At 44.7% G+C, this 27,041-nt stretch overlaps 1 protein-coding gene and 1 long non-coding RNA gene across 3 annotated transcripts in view; both read right to left on the bottom strand.

The window, feature by feature from the left end:
• Window positions 1-27,041, bottom strand: part of LOC132447467 (uncharacterized) — a 453,739-nt gene that overhangs the window by 198,079 nt on the left and 228,619 nt on the right. The window lies entirely within an intron of this gene.
• gpsm1b (G protein signaling modulator 1b) lies at window positions 881-27,041 on the bottom strand. 2 transcript variants are annotated; one of them, XM_060038452.1, is made up of 14 exons: window positions 26,786-27,041; window positions 19,081-19,302; window positions 17,156-17,291; window positions 15,976-16,118; window positions 14,373-14,496; window positions 14,017-14,132; window positions 13,492-13,647; window positions 13,031-13,139; window positions 11,742-11,856; window positions 9,434-9,501; window positions 9,135-9,299; window positions 5,294-5,429; window positions 4,674-4,879; window positions 881-3,002 (listed from the first exon to the last, which is right to left on the bottom strand). In XM_060038452.1, the coding sequence occupies exons 1-14, from the start codon at window positions 27,034-27,036 to the stop codon at window positions 2,817-2,819; spliced, it is 2,133 nt and encodes a 710-aa protein (XP_059894435.1). In that variant the 5' UTR covers window positions 27,037-27,041; the 3' UTR covers window positions 881-2,816. The 2 variants fall into 2 exon arrangements, with proteins under 2 accessions (XP_059894435.1, XP_059894436.1); XM_060038453.1 differs by lacking the exon at window positions 26,786-27,041 and adding an exon at window positions 20,487-21,433 and having other exon boundaries at window positions 1,426-3,002.

The following is a 27,041-nucleotide window of genomic DNA, read 5'->3' as shown; positions in this document are numbered from 1 at the left end:
CACCAGCACCACGGACTAAAGCCTGCTCAGCATGCGCAATGCATTCTGGGTAGAGAAGGGCTCTGTGGAAGAGGAGGAGAAGACAGTGAATGGGAGAGAGGGAGGGAGGGAGGGAGGGAGGGAGGGAGGGAGGGAGGGAGGGTTGAGAGAGAGAGGGCTATGGCATTCTCACGACTAATTGTCCAATTAAATACCAACTGTTCAGCTTACCAGTGAATCAGTCTTGAATTACACGACCACAGCACATCCGACGTAGAATCTTTGGAAGATCGAAGCTGTTGGTGAATGCGTTTCATCTGTGCATGTATGAAATTATGTTTGATTCAGGAACAACATGATTTCAGTACTTATTGTGTTTATGCTTCGTCGAGGAACAGCAGAACAATGAAGCGGTTTGCCGAGCAGGCCGTAGTAATGCAGCCTGTATATCGCCACCTGAATGAGTCAGAAGGGAGTTCTATTCAGCACCTTGACCTGCACACAGTGCATTGTCCTGCAGCACCTTCAACATTTAGAGAGATAATATCAGGTATGTAAAGTACAGAAACGTGTTGTAACAGTCGCAATTCCTTTTGTCAAACAGAGAGCGATTAGATTAGACTTTAAATATCCTATGACCGTTTTAGGCAAATAATACTTTACCATATATATATATATATATATATATATATATATATATACCTAAAGATATTACATTTTGCAATTGCACTGGAATACCTCATTCTTGCCTTTCTGTACAGTGGGCAAGGTTATGTTTTAGTATGATACACATTGGATATCATCTCCCCATCTTAGTTACTGGTTTCCAAATGCATGAACAAGTAAGCATGCAATGCAAATGGGTTTGCATGTGAAAAGCAACACAAGGGAAGACCCCAAATTAAACAACTGAATGTTTTTATTAAAAGCATATGGGGACCTTTTTTTTATGTCCTTGAAAAGGGAACACAAATACAAAATATTTACATGTACATAATATCATGGCAGTGACCAGCAGAAGTGTAACGTGTGGAATTCTTTTGACAATGCTCACCCATTACAAACAGAAAGATGAACAGAAAATGCTCAACGGCTCACTGAGGCCAACCCAAGACCAGAACCTTTCCTAAATACTTAAATTTGAAAAATCTCCCAAAGAAGAAAAGACAGAAAAACCAGCGTCACCCCACCTTTAAAAACTGCAAATATGCCCTTGTAAAGGATTTCAACATTGTACGCCATTAAATGCATTTTCTCTCAGACTATGGTAAATGCGTTCTCCTTGTCATGTTTAAGCCAACAAAGCGGTCATACAAAGGTCGAAAGATAGCTCAAAATGTACAAAATTAACCAAAATACACACTAGGCACCATTTGTTTTAAAGACTCTCCCAACAGAACGCTGCATGAATTTTTCAGCTCCTAAATCCCAAACCAATCACCGAAATAAGCACATAAACCAAAGCGCATATTTATTATTATTATTATTATCATAATCACAACTTAAACTGCCAACATATAGATGGAAAGGGAATTCCATCATTGCCTATATTGGATTTCTATAGCTTTATTCATTATTATTATTAATAGTGGTTTTTAACCACAGGGTGGCGCAATAGCAACAGAACAGATATAACAGAGCGGATAGTTGGCGTTTGTTCCCTATGGTTCAGGGCACCACTATTCAATCTGCTCATTTATATTTGTTTAATTTGCAAAAAAAATACAATAATCTCACCAAATCTATAAAATAAATACCTAGTCTGACGTTTTTTTTTTTGCTAAATACATCTGGTTAACCTTCAGAATATATTAAATAAAACTACTTGGATGGTTTAATCTACTTTAAATGACAACGCCAAATTATGTTCTTATCTCTATCCTATCAACAAAGCCAATGAGAAAAAACCTGACTTATCACATATGTGCCAATTTTAAGAGGCAGTTGGTGGAAACATGGATATTCATTATCCCTAATACTGCATACACGAATAAAAAAAAAAATCTCAACGAGTATTCCTTCAAGTTATATGCTTATCATGCGCCACGGAATCACAAGACGTTTGACGCGGGAATACAATCCGATTCCAGGAAAAAACAGACTGATTAAGGCATTAAACTGGGTAAATATCTCTGTCCACATAATCACTTTCCTATGTGTTAAATATTTGCAGACACCCCAAAATGCATTGACATTATTTTTTGCGATGAAAAGGTTAAACTCCAGTCATCCCCATGGTGGACCGTCCCAACTGGTAGTCTTGAGGTCATCAACCAATCATATGTCCGGAATGACACTCCCACTCGTGATGTCACAAGTGGACAGATTTCGGCTAATCAACGTCTCACCTGGTGCTAAATAAGGTGTTATAAGGTACTATCTGAGAGTTGTAAAGAGAGGAAGCAGAACCCTACATCTTTCACCCATAGAGATAACGGCGTGTCCGCGAATGTGAACCGACAGGAAAGACGGACTGCCTGAGCCAATCAGGGAAGAGAATCCCTGATTGGTCGGAAACCAAAGCGATCCCCTACGAAGGGCAGGCGCAGCCGACCGGAACAGATATCCTCAGAGCGTTTCACTCACAAACAGCTGAAGGATGGCTACGACGGATAACACTCAAATCATAGCTCTAAAATCTCACCACCAGCACCTTTCATACACCGAGCCGACTATTGCACATTACGATCTGTCACTCACTCACACGCCCCGCCCCCCTTCACCTAAAATAAAAAAACAACACGATTCTCTGACACGATCCGAACTTCGCGCTCAGTTTGTCGTCATGTACGACCGCGCCACGGGCCCTCGACGCGCGACACTCAAGAGTCCGGAGACTAACTGGATTCGGCCCCGGAGGGCTCGGGGGAGTCCTCGTCGTCCCCGTGCAGGTGCACCCGCTGCTCGTCCATGCGCTTGGCCTGCACCCGCTGGATGAGGCTGAAGAAGTCCTCGTCGGGCACCGTGGGCGCGTGGGGGCCCGCCTCCGGGGGGGAGCACCGCTGGTCGTCGATCCGGGCCGACTGGGCGGGGGGGGGGAGAGGGGGAGGGAGGAGGTTAGAAGGGCTGGAGCAGGGGTTACCTGAACTAGTTTTATATATGTACAAGGGGTGCGTTATATATATGTATAAGGGGGATTATTTTCAGCCCAGCACCCCATTCAACAGTATGAAACATATCGGGATGGGAACAAAAAAGAATATAATATATATAAACAATTGATGTGTGAGCATGTTGTTTGATGTAATCATGAGCATTAAAAGGGTGGTTTAGTGAAAAACATTGGCTTGAGCATCGCTTACTGTTTTGGTCATTGATTGGTTATTTAAAGATCCAAGATTTACCATATTTGTGTTGAGATGAGATTGATTCATGTTTTTTAAGGGGGGGGATTCTGATTCGATTAAATTGTAAAAGGGTGAATTATTTTACAATTTTGCATAAAATATTAAAACGACTCATAACAAGAAAAGAAATGTGTTTAATTGGAGGACCCCCTGCAATCCTTCAAGGTACCCCTAGGGGTAAGTGTTTCCCCTTCTGAGTAACACGTGATGAAAATGATAGTTAACCATTTGATCATATATCACGGAAATCTAATCCAACACATTAGATTAGGTTAGAGAGCCTAAATGAACTATCAGAGTAAAATTAGACGCTTATTATGACATTAAATAAGCATTGTAAATTACCTAATAATTAATAAAGCACAAAATCGAATCCAACATTACAGAGTAGGCCTTAATGCATGTTAATTGTTGCAAGTGAATGAATAAAGTAACTAAATAATAAAGCACCTAATCAATAATGTACCTCTGAAACAAGACTAAACATTATGTGAGATTAGCCTTTTATAATATATCTTAATTGTTGTTAATCACTTAATAAAGTACAAATAGAATCTAATCTAAAGGCTCAAGAAACAGTGAAAAATAAAAAACCTTAGATGACGTTTATCAAACATAATTCATCGTTTAGCAGCAATATAAAATAATCAAATGTATTACTGATATTAGATTAGGGAAGCTGCAGAGAAATGAAAAATACTACACTGAAGAACCAACCTAATCCAACACACTGACATATGATAACACAAAACTGAAGCAGCCATCCAATCCAATACGGTACACACTGACATTAGACAATGTTCCTGTGGGATTAAAGCACAGTAGGCAACATTTTCAATGACAAGATAGCCTTATCTAGGGTGACACAAACCCCCTAATTGGGACCCCTATTTTTACCGCACATTCATGGACCCATAAATGTCCATGCATGGGTTTATGCACTTAATATTATGTTTTATGCTGGCATTTCCACGGCGTGCACACAACCAAAACTGTACTCACAACCAAAACTGTAACTGTAGAAAGTGCTGAATGCAGCATTTTTACTACTTTACTTTACTACTACCCTTCTGGGAGTACATCCACAGGGCTGGTGAATGTCACCTGACTGCTGATTGGCCAGACAAAGCGAGCCCCCAGAAAACTCCTAGAATGGAACGTCTCAGAATCAGTAATAAGATTGCCTGATTTCTCAGCAGAAATCAGGCAATTAACCTAGATCACTGTATCCCTCTTAGTGGCGCACGTCTCAAACCAGAAAGTTCTCCATGGTGTGTTTTAGAGCCGGGTGCTGCGGGCTGACCCTGTGTACATTGTATACTGGAGGAGTCACTTCCTTCTACCCACCTGGCACTTGATGAGCATGTTGAAGAAGTCGTCGCTGGGCTCCTGGGGGTCCCCCTCGCCGACAAGGTGGCCCAGATTATTATGGGTTATTCTGAGACCCGGCAGGTTGCCCACGTTAACCCGCTGGTCGTCAAGGCGGCGGCTCTGGGTGCTGGCGATCAGGTCGAAGAGCTCCTCCGTCTGGGGGGACGTGTTTTGGGAGGGGTCTGTGGGACATGGGAACATCAAGCTATTAGAACTAGCTTCCCATAAGGTCCTTTGGGCTTTGAGCAATTCACGGTTACAAGGGATTAGGCTAAGGCAACTCAGAATCGTTCAACAATTTGTGTCCACCAAATATTATCATTTGGGAACTATATATATATACATATCTATCAATGAATTGATTAGTGATGTTTAAATCCCTGAACGGTTCTCGGTTCGAACCCCGAGGCGTCCTTACGCAAAAGGCCTCGCCCCAACCTGCTCACGAATAATAAAACAGCGTGGTGGAGCGCTCTTCTACGAGGTTAACCTTCTAGGTCCATACTGATATCAGGAGGAGTGGTTGGGGGTGTGCTTGTTGTGGACTCATTTGTCGAGTGGGCGTAAGCAGGACTTGTCGTCATGGAAACACAGACCCGTCACGGCGTCGGCGGCGTCCGCGCCGTCGGGGGCCTCGTCGAGGTCGCAGCGCTGGTCGTCCATGCGGCTGCTCTGGAACTTGCTGAGCAGGTCGAAGAAGCAGTCCTCATCAGAGGGCTCTCGACCCAACTTCTGGTAACGAGCACAAAAACGAAAAACGATTTTGTTATTGAGCATTTTGTCCTCGCCACTTCTTTCTGACACACGTCAGTAAGGAGCAGGCAGGGATCCGGGGTCGGTGCTCTAGTAGGTGGGCATTGGGGATCGAACCCGGAACCAGGGGACACCTAGCTCCATCTGCATTCAATCAATATGTTCACTCCTCTTGACACGCAGCAACACTTTGCTTCTCCAGCCTGCTTTCATCTACAATTACAACATTCATATTCAACGGTTTTCCTAACACACACACACACACACACACACACACACACACACACACACACACACACACACACACACACACACACACACACACACACACACACACACACACACACACACACACACACACACACACACACACACACACACACACACGTTTGTTGGTCTCTCAGCAGCTGTGGAGTTGCGTTGTGCTTCTCCTAAGGATGTTAAGATGGGTTTGTTGTATTGCGTTTCTGTCCAGCCATTTGGGCTTGGTCGTACATACTGGCACAGGGGTCGCCCAAGTAATGAGTCTTCCCAAGATTGCCAACCTGTTGCAGAAGAGGGAGATCTAATTCAGACACACCGCGTGGGACTACCTTCCAGGAAGGAACTGTAGGCTGGCCTGGATATTCAAGGTGAGCAGCACCCACAAGAACAAATCCTTTAAGACATCCTACCTACTTACAGACCTATGGTCAACTCTTCTCAAATGGAGAAACTTGGAGCATGTATTTTGAAAATTTGGGTTGGTCTAAGAATGTTTTGGAAGTCATGAACACATGATTGGTAACATGTTTGTGTTTGAATGAAGGAATATGGTGGAGGTCGTCAGTCCTTTTCACATGTCTCTTCCCATGCCTGTGTTTTGTTCAACAATTGCATCATATTAGCTGCATATTTGTATATATTTTGCTGTGGGCTCCACAGTGCCTCCACAAGAATGAGTGCAAACAAACAATTCATTATTTTGCATTATTTGTATCCAGTAACTTTGAAGATGTCAAGTAGAGCATTGAGGAATACCCAACACAAATATGCCAACACAAGCCAATTATAGTCTACAAAACATGGATAGATACTTTCTTTTAACATATATTGTGGGATATACCATCATGCAACCATTTCTTCCAATAGTTATATTAAACTCAAATTCTCTGTGACATACACTTAAATGCTACATTTTGTATGTTCCATAAAATTGTAGTTGCACAAATTAAAACATATGCACTGGTTATTCCAAAACATAACTCCATAATCAATTATCTACACTGAAAATGCAGCATGACTGAAAGTAAACTAGGCCTGGTAATGGAATGGCGGCGCAGCAGTGAATCAAAGGCATGAAAGGCATCAGCAATCGATAAGGGCCCAATGGTGTTCTCCTCATAAAAGCTCTCTGATAATATCCCCTGTCCGGCTGTCCCATCCCCCAGCCTACCTCCATTAAAACCTCCATTGTAATAATGAAGTCCATAAGCCCCGACGCCACTGCATGCTATGGTTGATTTCCGCATGATACAATATGAGAACACAGATAGTGATTGTTCAATGTAGGTCAGCCCAAACAATTATCGTCCTATCAAATTCACCCTCCCCCTCGCCCCGTGAACTTTCCCTGTTATATCGCAGTCGTATTCCAGTAATCTTATGAACTGGATCGGAAAGATTGCATTTGCACTCAACAAAGAGTGCATTAGACACCCCATGGGCGAAATAAAAGGCACGGACAACTATGGCACCCAAAAGTCAATCTAGAGGTTCATCGCGATAAATAAATGCACTACTTTAATGGAGTCCCAGCTTCTTACCGTGATGGGCTCCTCTTCCCGATGCTATCTCTATCTATCAAAGCCGTCGTCCCCTGCTGCTATCTCCACACTGACATGCACACCGCTGGGCTTCCAGTCTCACTAACTTGTGCTACTCTCGTCTCCCTAACCCTGTAAGGCCCCCTCTCTCTCTGTCTCGCCCACCCTCCGTCTCTGTCTCCCTCCGTCTCGTCTCTCTCTCCCTCTCTCTCCCCCCCTCTCTCTCTTCCCCCCTCTCCCTCCTGCAGGCCATCTTTGTCCCGGCTGTACTCTGCTTTTCCCACTGTGGGAAAACAACTCATTATGGGGGCAGTGTGTGTGTGTGTGTGTGTGTGTGTGTGTGTGTGTGTGTGTGTGTGTGTGTGTGTGTGTGTGTGTGTGTGTGTGTGTGTGTGTGTGTGTGTGTGTGTGTGTGTGTGTGTGTGTGTCCGTCTTCTTATCAAGGTCACATTGTAGAGCAGAGAGAGCTGGTCAGTGGGAGGACAGGGACGGATATGGCTGGGACGGGGGGGAGGAGGTGGAGAGGAGAGGGACAGGGGAGGTGGAGGTGGAAAGGAGAGGGACAGGGGAGGTGGAGGTGGAGAGGAGAGGGACAGGGGAGGTGGAGGTGGAGAGGAGAGGAGGAGGACAGGAGAGGGACAGGGGTGGTGGAGGTGGAGACGAGAGGGAGGTAGCAGGAGAGGAGAGGGACAGAGGTGGTGGTGGTGGTGGTGGTTGAGAGGGACTGAAGAGGTGGAGGTGGTGGAGAGGAGGCAGAAAGGGGAGGAGCTGGTGTTGGTGGAGAAGAGAGGAGGAGGGGACAGATGAAGTTGGCTGAAGCTGTGTTCCATGCGACCCTGCCAGCCGGAGCTAAATACCTGATAGCACTCATTTCAGGACACCTCCTTCAGAAACCCAGAGATAGCGTGTCATGTGGCGTCACTAAACGATTGAACAAAGGATCCACTGTGTGATGGCAATAGTGGGTCCGTGGTCTGATCAGCATTTTTCTGTTTGAGTGAGTGAGAAGAGACCGTTGATGTGGGAGGCGGCCTCTGCAGTGACATCACCGTCGCTATAGAAACAAGAATTCCAGTCGTCTCCCTTTCTTTGGGATACACTTGGACACTTTCCTCTTGTGTCCAAGGTCATTCTTTTGATCGTCAGTTATTTGGTTTGTTTTGATTAAATCCAAACGATACATTTGATTTAAAATGTAATTTGATACATTTAATGAATAGGATATGAAGAGTTGCTAAATAAATAACCAATACATGACAACTTTTGGGCCGAATCAACATCATCATGAGCCACAATTCATGAACTCATTGTCTTTTCTTTTCAACCCATTTCAAACGTTGTCTCGAAAAAGTGTCCCAGCGTAAGGTGCGGTCGACGAGAGTGGAAAACGTCTGCAGCAGCGTCAGACGAATCCAGGTAGTTACACCAAGTTCATCAGTCAGCAATGCATTTAATATCCATTTGATGGAGTGCGTAGGGCGGTGGGTTCCTGGACACTGCTCCACTGGCCACGCTAAACGCATTAACAGCCCCCTGTTTGACAGGTTGCAACCCTCATTGATTCGATTAGGAGCCCGGTGTATCGGAGCTCCCGGACTGAGAGGTTTAATGCATCTCCGACGCAGGGAAGAGGCCAGACTGATTGAATTTGAAATCTTCTGCAATTAGAGGCTACTTACAAGCCATTAAATACACACACACACACACACACACACACAAACACACACACGTCTACTCTTCCCAGATGCAAGATTTGAATTATTACATATAACCTAGTTGATCAATAATAATAATAATAACAAACTGAATCAATTTAATCATTCATAATTGGAAGAAATTGATCAATCGGATTTAGATTGAGTATACTGCTTCTACTTACTGGGGGCGGGACTTGCACGGTGATGTCATCGGTGTCAACAGGAGAGTCGGCCCATGGCCTGTCGTCTGATGATTGACTGTCGGGATAGCCAGTCCTGGGGCCCGGCTGGGACAGCTGACTCTTGGATCTCCGGGATATGCTGTCTAGGTCCTGGCTGTCTCCGTTCTGCCGTCAAAGTCAAATGATTGGTTCACATTTAGGATTCCACCAATCAGGAATGCTAGTGTGCCAGGGGTAGTGTGAATGGGGTTTCATTGTACTGTGATACAAGCCTTTGTATGGGTTTGGGTTATGATCACCTTATCCGAGTACTTCCACAACTCCACACTGTCCATGCTGTTTCGCTTGGTGAACTTGGGGCGCGCCCCTGTCAAAAGACATTAAAACAAGAAATTTAGAAGAAAAATTTTTTTCCCTACAATTGGTTTTGAGCCTTCAAAATAAGAGCGACAAAGAAAGGTGAGGAATTCAAAATAGGTCTTTCAAAATAAGAGCGCTATCAGCAACCCCTAAAACAGAAAAAAAAGAGCAAGAGATCATGAGTTCCAAGTAAAACTTGAAGAAAAAGTTATTTCCTTCTCAGCTCTGGAGACTCTTTTATTAGCGTGAGGAGAGACAACAAGACCAATAAGCATTATTTGGGACATTTCTTGAGCCTGAAGGTGTGTGGCGGGGGGGGGGGGGATGAAGGCGGGACCTGGGCGTGACCTGGTGGTCCTGGAGAACAGGTCCTCCACCCCAAAACCGATGAAGGTGACTTTGAGGAGGAAAAAGCTAACGGTGTGGATAGTCCATAATCCTCCTCCTGACCTTCAAAGCTCTCCACCACCTTGCCCCGCCCTACCTGTCTGACCTCCTCATCCCCCATTGCCCCTCCCGAACCCTCAGATCCTCCTCCACTCTCACTCTGACTGTCCGACGATCCAAACTCAAAACCTTTGGTGACGGAGCCTTCTCACGAACAGCCCCCCGACTCTGGAACTCTCTCCCCCAACCTGTCCGCGACTCTCCCTGACTCTCCCATATTCAAATCCCGTTTAAAAATGTACCTCTTTTCCCAAGCCTATGACCTCCCCTACCCATAACCACCCTTATCCCTATCCCTATCTACTATCGGACTCCACCTTGCTTCTGTTCTCTGTTGTGCGGTCTTCCGCTTCTCCCCCCTGATTGTCATCTCCCTCTTCGTGTTTTATTTTGTAAGCGTCTTTGGGTCACTGAAAAGCGCTATAGAAAATTAATGAATTATTATTATAGTGGTGCATTGGCCTTGCACGGTGGAAGACACACCGTGTCTGTGACATGGTATTCCACAGCAATCGAGGAAAACATCATACATTTCAATGTGTTTCCAAGTCTTTCCCACCGAACTCAACCCAATTCCACCAGCTTGGCATTCCGCTAAACGTTGCCAACATATTCTATAATCGGATAGGAATTCTCCGTAAACAAATAACATCCTGCAGGCTTGTGTGTGTTGATGTTCTACTTGTTTGTGTTTTGCTGTCTGTCTCTGGCTTCCAGACTTATTTTTCTACACACGAAATGAAAATGTAAACAAGGAGGCTTCTTTTTTTTTGACGGAGACGTCAGAGTCGGACCCTCGTAATCTGGGCAATCCCGTCAATGAAGGGATTTGCGTTCAATAGATAGATTGAAAAGAGGTTGTCACCACAGAAAGAACAGGACAGGAAACCTACGGGTAATGCTGTGGACATCGGGAATCAAACCCAGTAACTTCTGGATAGATGTTGAAAACACTGCATTATAACTCATGATCAATACGTTTCACTTTGTTACCGCTGGACTCCATCGCTTTTTCAACTGGGAGATTGGAAAGCCAATCCGATTAGCGTTGTTAGCGCCGGTTAGCATGTTAAGCTCCTCCTGAGCTAAGGTTTAGAAGGTTAATGAATAGTAACATATTGGTTTAGCCTGTCCAATGGATTTTACGATCTGGGTTGCAACTTTATGACCACTGCATGATGAACATGGGGATGTTTATGCCCATGTGATCTGAGTTCATGTTAAACAAAAGACGTTGAGGGAAGGACTTGAAATGTCATGACCCCACAGATCAGCCAATATACTTCTTCTTGGACCAGAAATGCTTAAAATACTTTTAAATATCAGGGATATCATATTTTGTTACAAACGTAGTGAACAGTTTTGAAAATTATCTGTCGATAAAATGATCAACTATTAGGTCATTTTCAACATGAATCATTTTGGTTGCATCAGTATGACTGTATTTGACTAAAGACACAATATTTCCCAGCAAAATAAAGGGAAACTCCCTATTCATCAAGATTTGAGCTTGACTGCCGTAAGACAGTCTTCACTTATATATGCAGGCTTCACTTATAACAAATGCTTAATGCACTCTAACCAAACTACTTGCACACACATTACTAGTTTGAAGTTTGACTGTATGACTGTATTTGACTAAAGACACAATATTTCCCAGAGTTGTATGTTGTATGCATGTTGAGGGTACATTTCCTAGAATTAGTACTGCTGGCTAAGTGTAACGCCCAAACTATGTGCCTCAAACACATTTACAACATATGTATAATGTAATAAAATGACAGCTTGATGACATCATACCCTGGATCTCGAACTCTGAGCTGCAGGGTGAAAGGTCAGTCTCGGTCACCCCCAGCACCTCCATCAGCTGCTCCACGTTCATCCTGGCAGTCAGCTCCCCGTTCCTGTCCCCGATCTGAGGGATGACCACCGAGAAACACATACACAATGACCATCCATGTACATCTCTAACCGTGTGTGCGTGTGCGTGTGCGTGCGTGCGTGCGTGCTCGTGCGTGTGCGTGTGTAAACAAAAACAGCTCTAGATAGAGACAGAAGCAATATGTTTATGTGATACAAAAACCAAATTAAACAACACACTCAGCTATCTTCTTATATAAGAGCGTACTGCTACATAGATGTGACGTGAAAACATTGCGGTCGGAAACATTAACTCAGTTTCCACTGAATATTTGTGGAGAAGTAGGAGCGTTTATATAATTTTTCCAAATGGGACCAACGGAGAGCACTGAGGTCAATGTTCCAGGAGTCGATGTTGCAGAGTAGACCACGGTATACAACACGCCGATATTTGGTAGACAAACAGGCACAAGAACTCAGATGTGCAGGTTAAAGAATAAGTGTTTGAGGACTTCAATGTGTGTGCAAGTAGTTTGGTTAGAGTGCATTTGTTATATAAGTGAAGCCTGCATACTTAAGTGAAGACCGTCTTCCGGCAGTCAAGCTCAAATCTTGATGAATGGAGAGTTTCCCTTTATTTTGCTTCGTATGGAGGTCTGCTAGTGTATAATTGGCGAACAAAAATACTTTGTAAATGGAGAAAAGGTGTCCTTAAAGGTTTCAGATCAACACGGTGTAGTAGACCGATCACTGTGGAAATACACTTCCAAAATCCCTTTCTGATCCAGGTCTGGATCAGAGGTTCTGCTATAACACAGTAGGACTGCTGGATCAGAAGTTCTGCTATAACACAGTAGGACTGCTGGATCTGAAGTTCTGCTATAACACAGTAGGACTGCTGGATCTGAAGTTCTGCTATAACACAGTAGGACTGCTGGATCAGAGGTTCTGCTATAACACAGTAGGACTGCTGGATCAGAGGTTCTGCTATAACATAGTAGGACCTCTAGATCCCCAAGTAGTAGTGGAACAGTCTATTGACAGCAAACTGTGATTTTGGGGCTGGGGAGCGAAGAGATGGGGTGGTGGATTTTCATGGGGAGGAATCCACTAAACTGCATGTTCTTTTCAGATCCATGCGATTTACAGGTAGGTGAGACAACGACAATAAAGCACAGTACACAGGTTGCCGTTCCATCAAAGGGAATGGTGTTCTGAGACGCGCTCACCTCTTTGGATATGTCCAGGTGCCTCCTGGCATAGTGGAGAGCTTGTCTGTGATTGGCTAAAGACACGTAGGCGTTCCCCAGGCTCCAGCAGGCTCGACCCTCGCCCACCCTGAGCACAGCGACACGGCGTTAGCTCACGGTGACTCTCAACCAGCGGGGAGTACGCAGGGTGTTAAACGGCTAAACAGCAGGGATACGCTATTGATTGACCAGTGATAAAAAAAAAAATGTGGTATCTGTAGATATCAGTAGATTTGAAAATGGCTAATATTAATGACTGATATTTAGAGGTTTTACTGCACTTTCATGCAGGAAAACAACTATTTTTGTCCTAGGCTGCTGTGTCTAAACGTGAAAACGACCAGGACACCCTAAAGACAGAACAAACATCAGATCTGCATCTGCCTGCGACAGCCCCTGTAAAGGGGTCTTATTGCTCCCGGGTGGCGGTGAGCCCTCACCGGTCCGTGAGCTCCTGGGCGATGAGCAGGTGCTTGAGGTGGTAGTCGATGGCCCTCTCGTACTGCTGCAGCAGGGTGAAGGTGTTGCCCAGGCTGTAGCAGGCCTGCGCCTCCATCACCTGGTCCCGCAGCTGCCGGGACAGCTGCAGGGTTTTCCTGGACACGTCCGCGCAACAGACGCATTGATTAGGAAGACGTGCGAGCGTTTGTTTAATGCAAATACATTTGTGCTGTTATGTATTTTCTCTTTAGCTTTTTTTATACATATATTTAGTTATTTATATTACTGTCCTGTACATTTCTACTGTGACACAAACAATTCCAGTCTGTGATTGTTAAGTATCAACTAATTTTATCAAAATTAATTTAAAAAAAATGGAGTGAAAGACAAATCCATACCATTTGAAAAAAAATGTGGTGAAGTTACTTAAAAATAAAAGACAAAGAAAAGAAAAGTCGAATTTTCAACATGCATTTTACAACTCCACCACTGGAGGGCAGAGTGCTCCCTCTGTCTCCCCTTACCTATAGTACTCCGTGGCAGTGTTGAACTGGCCCAAGAATATGAGAGCGTTGCCAAGGTTACTGTAGGCTCTGCGCTCTGCTGCTTTGTCACCAAATTCTTTGGCAATGGACAGCCTCTGTAAAAAAGGACAAAACATTTTCAGCAACACCAAAGGACTCAGGACTATAATCAAGGGGCATAATTAAAATGAAATGCAAATTATTTATGAATAATACATTTATTTAATTTATGAATCGCTAGTCGAACACGCCAGTATTGTATAGTGCTCCTACTGCATTGTATCGTGCTGTGTTGTATACACACACACGTATCACTGTGATACAGGACAAAAGCTTATAGGAGGAGCACGTCTCACCTGTCGATGGAACTTGATGGCTTCCACGAAGTTCCCGAGCAGGTAATGCGTGTTGCCAAGGTTACCATAGGCCCTTCCCTGGGCGGCGCGGTCGCCCAGCTCTTTGACCAGGCCCAGGTTCTTCCTGGTGAGGAGAACACCACATCACATGAGGGGGGGGGGGGGGTTAGGAGGCTGCATGGCAGTTAGGATCAGGTTTGATGTACACAGCCTTCAGTCCATGGAGCAAGGTGCTGAACCCCTTCGTTCTCCTAAACGATCTGCATCTGAAATAGGGTTAGGGTCACTTTGGATTAAAGTATCTGCTCATTGACTAAATAGTTAATAATGCACCCGTTGCAATAATGGTACATTAATGAACGATTCACTAAAAACAATGAATGCGTGAAGGGTAGTGGGTTAGGGTTAACCTTAAACCTATTAAGTAATGTATAAATGAATACCGTGAATACATGAAGACCATTAGTAAATGATTACTAGACCAATAATTAATTGTTAACTGACTGTTAGCCAATGCTTAATATTGCATTAACTAATTAATGGTTAATTAGGTACCCTTATTGTAAACCGTTAATTAAAGTTGAAAATGCAGATGCCAGCATATTGCATAGCTGTTTCCCTTAACATGTAATGTGTATGAAAAAGCATAACAACCTACTAAAAAGCTGTATGTCAAGCACAGTATCAGTGTTTAAACAGCTATCATAGAATCCCATGGCAATAAAACACACTGATAAGGGGTCGTCAAAAACGTTTACCGTCGTCACACCACTCCGATGAATCCGTTTGTGTGCACACTCCTAATTCCCCCGAGCACTTCAGATAACCGCTATTTATTTCCTAGTACGTGCCAGTGAAACACTCTTGTGGGTCGTTATTGACCGCTTAACCTTGTGCTGTTAATTGCCCAAGGCTCAGTAACGAGTGGGCTATAATCGTCCCCAACAGCCCTGATAAAGCGAGTGTCCCCCCCCCCTCCCGCGTTTCAATAGACACATCCACAGGGGAACTAGACACAGACTGCGCGTGGTTCCTGGTGGCGACAAAACTTTCACGTGTGCGTGTGTTTCGGTTCCCTGGAACAGTGTGCCCGAGCCCTGTGGTCAACACCGTACTTTGGATCTTCTGATATGCAGATGGGATCGCAGGAGGAATACATTAATTGAAAAAAAGGTTTCAAAGTACAGCTAGGAAAAATCGACGTCATGGTTCATAGCCATGAGTGAACTACACTACATTTCTTTGAAACACTGATGTTAAGGCGCTTGTTGGTTGAGTCAAAACTATGCATGTTGTGTGGTGGGGTGTTGGAGCCCACATTGTTAAAGACCACTGTAACACTGCATTTACAAGGAAAAAACAGACTTGCCTGTTTGAGCTAGTCCCCGCCCAACATGTCCCTTTCTTAAACTCCTGGTGGAAAATGTCTTTATTTAGAGAGCTGGGATATATTGCTGTCCTTATCCTACGCTATCCTACACGTTCCAACCAGAGTGCAGTCAGGTCAAGGTTAGGACCCGGTCCAATCCATAGCAGTACCACGTACCACCCCTCTACCATCGCCTTCCCCCCTGACAGCAGCCGTTTGAGGGCTCGTCCTTACTCGTAGAAGCCGGTGGCCTTCTGCAGGGTGTCGTGGACCTCGGGGGGCAGCTCTCCCGGCTCCAGGGTGCAGCCCCACAGCTGCTGCTTGCCCTTGGCGTGGAACACATTGCCGATGTTGTACAGAGCCCTGGCCTCGCCCACCTGCAGACACACAGGAGTAGGTCTGAGGCCGTGTGGGCGAGCTCCTATAGCTACTCCACTCGGCACTCATTCCAGTTATTTATAGTATTTATATCATGTGGTCGTGCAGCATCGGTTTTTTTCTTTTTTTTAGTTACGCACATTTTAGCGCAATGCTTTGGTGGTTCTCAGCCAGGTCAGGCGTTAATGCATGTTCTTCAGAATGCACTACATTTCATTTTGTGTGGGAGTCAGGCACTCGGCAGCATCACTGCTAAATCAGTACTCAAGTCCTTTTAATTGAAAACCCAACACTCAGGCATTACAACTACACATTGGATGGGAAGTTAGGTGGGCGAAGGAAGGAAAAGCTTACCCTAATAGGAATACGTACAGGGTTATCAGGGTATACTTTTTATAACCTTAGGGTTAGGGTTAGTTACTGCTACATCACGTCATGTAGCAGTAACTAAACTAACCTCAATGGACTGCCGTTCGATGAAATAGATGTCCTGAGGCAAAGTCACGGACAGACGAGAGTGAGATCGATGTTTCCAACCGTACAGAGCATGAGTCACCCCTTTGAGAATCAGTGTGCTTTTGCGAGGCAGGTCGAGAAAGAAGCCCACCCGGGTCGTGTCTCAGAGGGAACAAACTGTCTTCTACGAAGCACAACGCCTTGACACGGCAGATGACTTGTTTCAACCGTATTGATCTTTCAGAATAAAGGCCCAATCATTAGCGAACCAAACCGTGGGTCAATGTTTTTAACAGCACTGGCTGTGGGGTGACTGATCGTTATAATAAACAGTCATCCTACTGTGGGGTGACTTGTAGGAAGCAAAATATAAGATTATTATATCTAAATGTGGTCAAAATAAATCTACATTTTATTCATCTGTGCTAACCACTTGCATACGAGTCAGTGGAAATGCTTACAGTTTGTGTACTCCAACATGAGAATGTGCGTCCAAAACAACAAGTCGGTAGGTATGCATCCTACTGTTGTATGTGAGGATCAACGTAGTGTCATGTAATGCGTGTGTTTGCAGGTCTACCTTGTCCCCTTGCTCCTGGGAGATGTCCAGGTGTCTCTGGCAGCACACGGCCGCCTCGTCGAAGCGCCCCAACACTTTCAACGTGTTGCCAAGGTTACCGCTGGCTTTCCCCTCCCCTATCCTGTCCCCTATCGTCCTGGAAGGAGAACACAAGGTAAAAAAAAGGAAGAACCCACCCCAAAACCAATTTATTGTACTGTACTCTTGAACGGTTCAAAATACTCTGTACTCTTGAACGGTTCAAAATGTTTCACAATCAAATGATTGCGAAACATTTCGGAAATCATTTTTGGAAGAAAGTGCTAAGGAAGGTTTTAATCGAAGGCCTTCTGGACTGTCATCTATGATTTTAATTTAAATCAAATCCCGGACTGCACCGCATGATGGAGTACCGACCCCAGGCGTCACTATGTCGTATCTCAGTCACATACCAACAACCAGCCTCTCCTGCTCGTGTTCTCCTTCCTACTCAAAACCTGTTGGGCCGATAAACTGGCTCAAACTGGTCCCTGAGGACAAGCCAATTGCTGCTGCAGACATAAACTTTAATAACCTTGTACTTCATGTTGATGTGAACAGTGCGAGTGTTGATGTGGCGTGCAGCACCCTTTAGTGCTTTGGGTTCCAGCCCAAAAAAGGTTCAGGGTTCGAACCCCCAAACCCATTACCTGCTCTTTTATGACCTGTACCTGAAATCACTGCGTTGAGTTGCTTTGGAAAACAGCCCCTGCTAAATCACAGTTACCATCCCCGTGTGGCTCGTGTTTGCAGTTAATAAGCAATGCTCATAGCCGTGGCGCTACCCCAAGCTAGTGCAACCGAGTGGCTAACATTGCTCAACGGCTGATAACGTGCACGATTGACATGGTGCTCTACACTGGTTAGGTTAGCATATGTTTAGTTGACAGACGTCTCTCCTCGGCGGAACGGCGGGAGGGTGCGGAAGATCATGCTGGTGCTGTAATGCAACATGGCACAGCCTTCCTGCTGCTTCTAATCGCTTCCCAGCCTGGCCGCCAACCGCACTCCGCACCGCAGGCGGTGTCGTTCACCACGGAGGGTAATTATGTAAAGCACGCCAAAGGTAAAACAAGGAACCGGTGAGGCGACGCGAGGGTTATCAGGACACGGCGAGGGATGACTGAGTTGGATGGCGGCAAATAAAAGGCCATTTGAATGCATAGGTTCTTGTTAGCCATAAAGCTGTACTGCTGTCACACAGCCGTTATGCATTAAAACTTACACGGTGAGGCAGGTTTATTTATACTCCCTTGAACCAGGGCAATGGGTGGCTTTTCTGCCCCCGACATGCACTCCCAATCTATCTTTTATAGGCATTTAAAAGGACAATCAATGAAACAAAATCAAAGACAAGCATTTAAAACAAAAATCAACCAAAAAGGAAAATAAGGTAAAAAACAAAACACAATATGTTAAGTGCATTTTAAAGATGATTTGACATTTTAACAGGCCCGCTGTTTCAACACCAGGTGTGAAGTTAGTCAGCCATTGCAAGGCTTTTCCAAATCGACCCTACAAGGACATCACCTCTCAAAGCCGGATTACATGTTAGATCAACCCATCAGCCGACTCAGTGGACTGTACCAACAGGTAGGACATATGATCTAGCCCTTATACATCCGGGTATAAGGTTCTAAAACACAGGAGCACCAGAACAGACCCCCGTTCTAAATCACAGGCCAGCAGAACAGACTCTGGTTCTAAAACACAGGCCAGCAGAACAGACTCCCGTTCTAAAACACAGGAGGAGCAGCAGAACAGACTCCCGTTCTAAAACACAGGCCAGCAGAACAGACTCCCGTTCTAAAACACAGGAGGAGCAGCAGAACAGACTCCCGTTCTAAAACACAGGCCAGCAGAACAGACTCCCGTTCTTAAACACAGGGCAGCACAACATCACTCACCTGGCCAGGGTGAGGTCGTGCTTGTGGTACTCCAGGGCCTTCCCGTACTCCTTCAGGTAGAAGTAGGCGTTGCCCAGCTGGCTGTAGATGGCGCTGAGGGTCTTCAGGTCCTCCGTGCCCACCTGCACGGCCGCCTCGAAGAAGGCTGTCCCGCCCTTGAAGTCCCCCGCCTTGCACAGCCTCTCCCCCTCCAGCGCCAGCTCCAGGCAGGACGCCTCCATCCTGGGAGAGGGGAAGGAGTGGGAGGAGACGATTAAAACCCTTGTTGTGGATGTCATGTTGATTAGGGTGGAGAGTTTGATTTTCTGAACAAAAGGCTTTCTGGGTTCAATGCCCCCAATGGCCGCGGCCTAACCGGTAGGCCTCCATGAGCAAGATGCCACCACCCTGCCTGCTAGTGAATGGCACGCGTTAGTTAGTGCCAAAATAAATAGTACTGGATGGAAAACAAGATTTACTGACCCTCGGAGTACTGGTAAACGTATTTGTGAGTACATACATCATACACTGATCCTTCGTAATTGAGAAGGGAAGCATTACCATGGCAGCTTTGTCTGCCAGATGTACTGATGACCTTTCCCGCAGAATGCAATCAATCGCTCCATCTTCCTTGAGCGGGGGGCATTCCATAAGCCGATATCATGACGTTTGAGGAACGCATGGAGACGCATTTACCAATGTGATTCGAGGGCGAGGGGGGGAGGGAAAGGAAATGTAAATGAAGCGCATGAATGCCAGAAGCGTACGAGACGGAGACCATCGAACAGAGAACAGAGCCCCGCGTGCTCGTCCACCCACACCTCGAATGCCTTTGTTACCACGGCAACCGCCAGGGCCAGCCAGGCCGACACGGGGGCATGCAAAAGAGGCTGTTGCTACCATGTGTTCCTCCCCGCTAGCAACAGCAGACTGCCCATCCCCAGGAATCAATACAGAGCGGAGGATGGAGGGGCGCTCTGTCTCTCTCTCTCTGTGTGTGTGTCTGTGTGTCTGTGTGTGTGTGTGTGTGTCGCCTAATAGGCGCAGTATTTATTCCATGGGTCTCTTCGTCACCGTTCAGTTCATTTATGATTAGTTGATATTTGCAGTTGCCACATAGGTTCATTTGCACAACATGTCATCTTCACATTGTACAGATTACCAGACGTCACCGAATTAGTGACTTCGGCCATACCGGGCGGACTACGCTGAGATCACAGACGCAGAACAATAAGTAAGAGGTACAATAACCGAAGCCTATGGTGGACCTTCCAGTTAGATGCAGAGGTGTAGCGCATAAAGGGGGTCGGGAGGGAGGGAGGGGTGGGTGGAGGCGAGGGCGGCTTCCTGCCCACGGTGCACGCCACGGGGCTCTCCAGTAACTGTTACTTTCACTTTCTCTTTGGACTACCATCGCCCGTCAGTACCTGATCTTCCGCTTTTTCCGGGTTCTCGCCACATAGGTCTGCAGCTCAATGCGTACAGGCTTCAGGGCCGCCTGGGGCCGGGGCCCTTGGTGGACCAGCCGACACACCGCTCTCTCTGCCCCGCTCAGGGGGCAAGCCTCCAAAGCCATGGGGGGCAGGGGGCAAAGGTCACTGGACATAGTTTTCGTTTGAGTGTCGTTTGCAAATTGTCCCCTCTACCAGAGGTACACAGAGTAAGACCGACTCAGCCAAGAGGTAAAGAAAATGTCTTTGTTTTCAATCGGTCAGAAAAAACAAAGAATAAAAAAACTGAATAGATTGTTCACAGGCCAAATTATTAAAATAGCAGCTATGCGGCAGCCAAGCATGCGTTGACCAAAAGTATGCTACAGTGATTTAAACTGATGGTTCTCCCAGTTTTCACTGGATGAAAAGACCCCATCAGTCTAGTGGCTAAACACAACCCTGAATACCTAAACAGATTATAATCTCAAAACAAAAACTAGACAGGAGTAAGGGGTAGAAGGAAAAATTTAAATAAACTATGAAAACGAATAAGAGAAAAAGGGAAATATTTGGTGGACTACTAAATGAAAAGAACACTGGAAAAAATGTGTCCGATTCTTTTCAATCCATCAAAATGTCAAAGAGAGAGTTATTAGAAGAGCAGTCTCTTAGCAGACAAAACCTGGAGACGGTCCAATCGAAAACTGTTCATGTGAAATACCGCTAAAGGCCAAACACTGCATCTGGTTCTCAGGTCCTCCACAACCTGCAGAGATCTGTAACATTTCCACATCCTCAGCCACAGCCCTCAACGGTCCGGAAAAACAGCGCAACAAGTCCAAAGGAAGAAGTGTCCCAACGTATACATTCCAAATCACAGCAAGATTAACCCCACCACTCTATATCACATTACATGACAGAGAGTGGCCAGGGAGACGTAGCTAGTGAGGAAATGAAGTGAGTGAGAGAGACCGAGATACAGAGAGAGAGAGATTTGGCAAATCCCTAATCCACTGACCTGTAGTACCTTCTTGGATGAAGAGAACACAATGCAGTAGGCAAGACTAATCCAGCTATGTGCTGACAGCGGCGGACTGGATTGCAGACGCATGATCAGGTCATTAGGGACAGGCTGGAACAGGCACTTGGTAATAAGGAAGTGACCCGTCACGCGCGGATGTCAAGGTAAACACACGTTAATGTTGATGGTCGATTTCTGGGATCCAGACAATGCATGGCCATTGGTATAAGAATTATAGTCTTATGAGTTCAGAGAGCTGAGAAGGCTTAAATGTCTTGCAGACAAGAGTTCCCCATTCTAGGGACTGCCATCTGCTCATGTAAAATAGAATAGAAGCAAACAATACAAACAACCAAGTGTGGTCAAAACAAAATCTAATTTGAATGAGGTCTGTGTTTTTATGACACATCTTTGTGGAGAACACTTAAGACGACAATACATGAAAAGAATACAGGCGCCATCCGATTCCAGTAAAGGACCCTTCACTGGAAGGTAAGCTCTTGTGTAAAAACAACTGAGATTGGGACACACTGTTCCCTGCATCTTTGTGTCGCAACTTCACCATCTCCTTCAACCTGACGCACGCACGCACACACGTGAGACGCACACGCACGCACACATAGCTTGTTCAGCAGCTGAAATAAGATATCTTCAATCCAACTCCAAATGCTACCAGCACATCCAAAAGTACCATCGCTATTTTTTCCATTCAATGGCAATGTCTGACTCAGTATTAAAAAAATATACAATTGACCATATCATCGAAGCATAATGATTAAGTCAACACTCGATAGGACAACCTCAAGATAATGTGGCCACAATATCTTGTAGTAATCTTTGAAATAGTTTCGCTACAACAGACATACAATGCCTAAATGGATGAGGATCTACAGACAAACATTCAACAGAAAAAGAATCATGAGCCAATCGAGTCAGGGATAAAACTAAAGTGTTGTTAATTAAACTGATTATGAAGAAAAACAACAAAATTTGAATAATTTATGAGACTTAAAAGATGGACATCGAATGATACTAGCACATGCAGTTGGGGAGAGTGCTGGGAAAAGGTCAGCACCTGGCATCTTTGTTTATTTTGAATGTCTTCCACATATGCATGGAAAAAACAAAGTCCATGCCCATGCAAAACTTCATGATGAGACTTGCCAAATGCTATTCAAAGATGCCAGCGGATTAAGACTTCTTTGCATTCCTGCCAAGAAGAAAAGAACTGCAGGGGGAAATAGGCCTACAGCCTCAAAAACGATGAAAAAGTATTTGATAAGAAACCAGACCCAACAAGCAAAACGCTGTACGATATGAAACGTTCATATAGTATACACTTCGAAAAAAGAATGTACACAAATAAAGGAAAAGTTGTGAGAGTTAGACTTTGTATAGGCTTCATAGATCATTTTTTTATAAATGGCAATAGACCTGTGAGGGAGCTGTCTAGCCTCCCCATTCCCATTATGTCCCATCATATATCAGGCTGAACCCACCAAAAAAGGGCCACAGAATGCAAGCCTAGTAGACTCAAATCCTTTTCCTCCAGCGCCTCGGGCCTGTGTCTTAAGATACTGTCGGTCTGTATCCATCAGGAGCACAGTGTTGTGAAGTGCCGTCCCAAAATTTCTAGGAGGAAAATAGTGTCAGCTCTGGGTAGAGGAGAAGGGAATGACCCAAATCAGGTGGATCGTTTTTTAGTATTCAGACTTCAGATTTAGCCGACAGCTAGCGGTTCCCTTGCAGTGAGGGAGCAGGTAAGGGGATAGGCTTCTTGCTCAAGGACGTCTACAGGTAGACACAGCTGATATTGCCTCCAGGTATACTGGGGTAACTGGGATTTGATGCCAGAACCTTTTGGCGGGGAATCAAACCCCCTAACAAGTAGAATAACATGCAGGTTATAATGTACTATATCATGTCTCAACAGTGACTGCAATAAAATGAAGCAGAAATATGAACTAAAGTGCTTTCAATCAGATTGCTGGTAAAGTCATACAATGATAAAATCCATTGTTTTTTGACTACTATTGTATAAGAGTATCACACACACTTCAGAGGTTACATAAGGTTAATAATTGAATTAATGACTACCCATGAATGCTGAAAGAATGGCTGATTGGCCTCTTCACAACAACAGAAAAGGCCAGGCCATGTTGACAGTGGCCTGAATACACAAAGAGGAATAGGGGTCGACTGAGGTAATAACAGAAGGAAAACCAAGAATGACTCCAAGGTGGAGAGTCGCACGACGGAATAGTAAAATGAGCGCATTTTTTAGCACCATATTTAAAAAGGTAAATACATTGTCATTACTCTTATTAGCATTACCTTGGGGATGTAAACCAAGTTGCAAATCATCCATCGCATGACAAAGTTGTCAAATTGAATATGGAAATCAAACCTGATGGAAACATGCCATGCTATTTTCTCACTGGTAAGTAGTAAGATAATGGTTTTGTTACACATCAGGTTAGGTACAAGTAAGTAGCACTGCTGAATGTCTGTAAAGTCATAATTAGAAACTAGGTCGACCGGTAGCATTGTTACACAGATTAAATATAGACCTATTTAGATGTATGATCAACAGGAAATAGCATCATGCTCAAAGAAAGTTAAGATGAATCAAATATTCTCATAACATGAAAAATTTACGTTCTGAATATGCAATTTGTAAATATTAAACAAACTATATTTAACTTAAATGACAAAAAGAGCAGCCACATTTTATGATTTAGGAATGTTGAGGCCTCATCATCATCATCACAAGGCCTAACATAAAAAATGTGAATAGAATAGATAACTGGTCAGAACTATAAAAACATGAACATTTTGAGAATTCAAGGAAAACCATAGCGGACAGTTAAGATATATAGATTTCCATTGTTGCCGTCTTTGTGGTCAACTCAAGAATGCCTCAGAGTGGCGCGGTCTGCTATTCTCTCCTCTGATTCCCACTCTAATTGGTCTGTTTGGGGTACATTCATCCCATAATAGTCAGCCTGTGGTCTTCAGAAAAGACTGGTCTCCGTGTGTTGTAACTACGGCAACGCAACTCATAATGGACAGCGCTTATTTCGAAAGAAGTTGAAGAGAGGTTTAAAAAATGAGGTTTGTTCGTAAGCTGAACTTTGCCATAAGCAATCATTTGTGTCCTTGGAACGGAAAAACAGTTTAGTGTGAACATAGCTAAGCTTACCATGGACTTTTAGTCACGCGTTATTCTTGACACAAACCCATCATCAGTGGAGTACAATTTTTCCTACAGTACGTGACACATCAAAATCTATCACTGAGATAATTAATAACGTTCTGAAATATGCAACAATAAAATAAATGAGCTTTTCAGATGGTAAAAGTAACATGAAGATGATCGTCTTCACAACAGGGTCTTGTATAAAATCCAAGGCAGATAATTGAATTCACCTCATGCTCAGATATCCTGCAGGTATTTCATTGGCACACAGATTGTATTAGATGATCTGAACCATTGTGGACCGCTTGGCATGGAGATAAGTTTTACTCAGACCTTCAGTTTATTCACTCCAGTTTTCCACCAATACATCCCCTTTTTAGGAGGTGGTTCTCTCTCTCCAGATGGTTTGGAGGAGAGGGTGTGTGTCTGTGTGTGTGTGTGGTGTGTGTGTGGGGGGGGGGGGGGGGGGGGGGGGGTCAAATCAAACTTCCTTCATTTTGTATTCTATTCTTCCGAGGCTGATTTAGTTTTCTCCAGCATCGTGCTGCTGTTGGTGGAGTTGTGGCTTCGCTGGGAAACTCTGTGCTCTGAGTACTAATCCAGACATAATTACAGACTGCCAAGGCAAGTCGTCAGGGAAACCAAAAAGATATTCTTTAAGAATGTTCTTTTTTATGTTCTCTCTCTTGCCCGCCCACATTGTACATGCAATTATTCTATTCTATTGCATTACATTACATAATTTTAGTCATTCCAAAGTTGTCACTATTCTTAAATTCTAATTATAAGTAGCTAATAGCTGCAATGTAAATATCTGAAAGGAAGTACTTAAAAGATATATTCAAGATATCATTGCATAGTACAACAAAATGAAGTAGCATGATAAAGGCACTATACACTATAGGTTTTGAAGATGAAAGACACAAGACTTATATACACACACACATGCAGACCTCATCCTACAAAGGTCAGGAATGTACTTCAAACCTGTGTTATGTAAAGTGGTGGTGATGCTGTACCACTCTGTGGGCTAGACCTTATGATGTAAACAAACTATGTTGTGTGTGTGTGTGTGTGTGTGTGTGTGTGTGTGTTGTGTGTGTGTGTGTGTCCCTCTCTCTCTGGGGCAACCTTGGAGGGGCAGTGAATGTCAAGTGACAGCGTTGTCATTGACATGCTGAACGGGCCCTCTGTGTCAGGCCACTGGGACATATGGGGTGATGTCATCACGGTTTTCGGCATACAACAAAAGTATAAGCTATACATCATCTATATATAAACACACACACACACCTCACTTGACCACATTCACACCACTAACGACTTTTTACATAAAGTAGACAAAGTCAACGACATTAGAAATCAGTGCATAAAAAATAGTTTTGTTCAAATCGGTACTATTTTGTTTCATAAAATAGCACAAAGTCTACCCCCACAACAGAGGAGAAAGGGTAGGCCTAACACGTCATAGGTGACTGCGTGGATGTGGTTAATGATTCCTGTGTGGAGGTGCTGGACTGGACGCTGTGCTGGGCTCATCTAAACCCGGGCCATGTGTACCCAGGACTCTTTCCAGTGTGTGTCCGCAGTGTGTGTGTGGGCCATGTGTACCCAGGACTCTTTCCAGTGTGTGTCCGCAGTGTGTGTGTGGGCCACTTTTCCAGCTCTCTTGACACTCCTATATTTCTCTCATACACCCCACACCATCTACGTGGCTCCCTACTGGTAGACCCGTCGGTCGGCGGTTCAAGTACACTACGCGATTGCAGTTCAACCGCAGACCAGTGGTTCCGGAAAAAGGGGAAGAGCTGTCAGTCAGCCAAAGGGCAAGGGCTGAGATCTAACGGAACTAAGAACGTGCATGGCTGCACATCTGAGCTCATAAGATGTATAATGTAGCGAGAGGCAGCTCAAACATTTCTCTCTTCTTAGCTACTTCTAAGGGACTTAGCCGGGTGTCACGTTAGCTTCTCTCTTTCTTTGCTCTTCTTTTTCCTTTTATCTCTTTGTGGACCAACATACAAAGGGCAGGTACGAACATGGAAACAAATCAGTGAACGAACAGCTATCTACCTTGAGTGGAGCCTCTTGCTGGCCAGGTCCTGGTCCAGCCCGTTAGCAGCCATCAAGCCGCTGCTGCTTCCTTGCTTCCTTGCTTCCTCGCACCCAGCTGAGGCCACCGTCGAGATATCCACCCACGGGCTTCTTGTCTGTCTTGAGCCGCTCAGCAGCTGATACCTCTCTTGTCTCCCTCCTTTCAATCGGCACAGAAATGGCAGCTGCCTGCCTGCCGAGGAAGTGAGGTATTGTGCAGTCAAAACCATAAAAG

Source organism: Gadus macrocephalus, chromosome 19 (genome assembly GCF_031168955.1).
Source record: "Gadus macrocephalus chromosome 19, ASM3116895v1".
Lineage (NCBI taxonomy): Eukaryota > Metazoa > Chordata > Actinopteri > Gadiformes > Gadidae > Gadus > Gadus macrocephalus.
Note: the sequence above shows the minus strand (reverse complement) of the source record. Positions and strands in the feature narration are given on the sequence as shown.

Bases quoted from the DNA above. Each gene is read 5' to 3' on its own strand.
- gpsm1b (XM_060038452.1), bottom strand. From the start codon at position 27,036: ATGGTTTTGACTGCACAATACCTCACTTCCTCGGCAGGCAGGCAGCTG. The intron at 16,119-17,155 runs GTAGACCTGCAA...GTGTGTCTGCAG, and splicing joins CCCAGGAGCAAGGGGACAAG to GTGGGCGAGGCCAGGGCTCT. The intron at 4,880-5,293 runs GTCTGTGTTTCC...CATGTCCCACAG, and splicing joins CGCCGCCGACGCCGTGACGG to ACCCCTCCCAAAACACGTCC.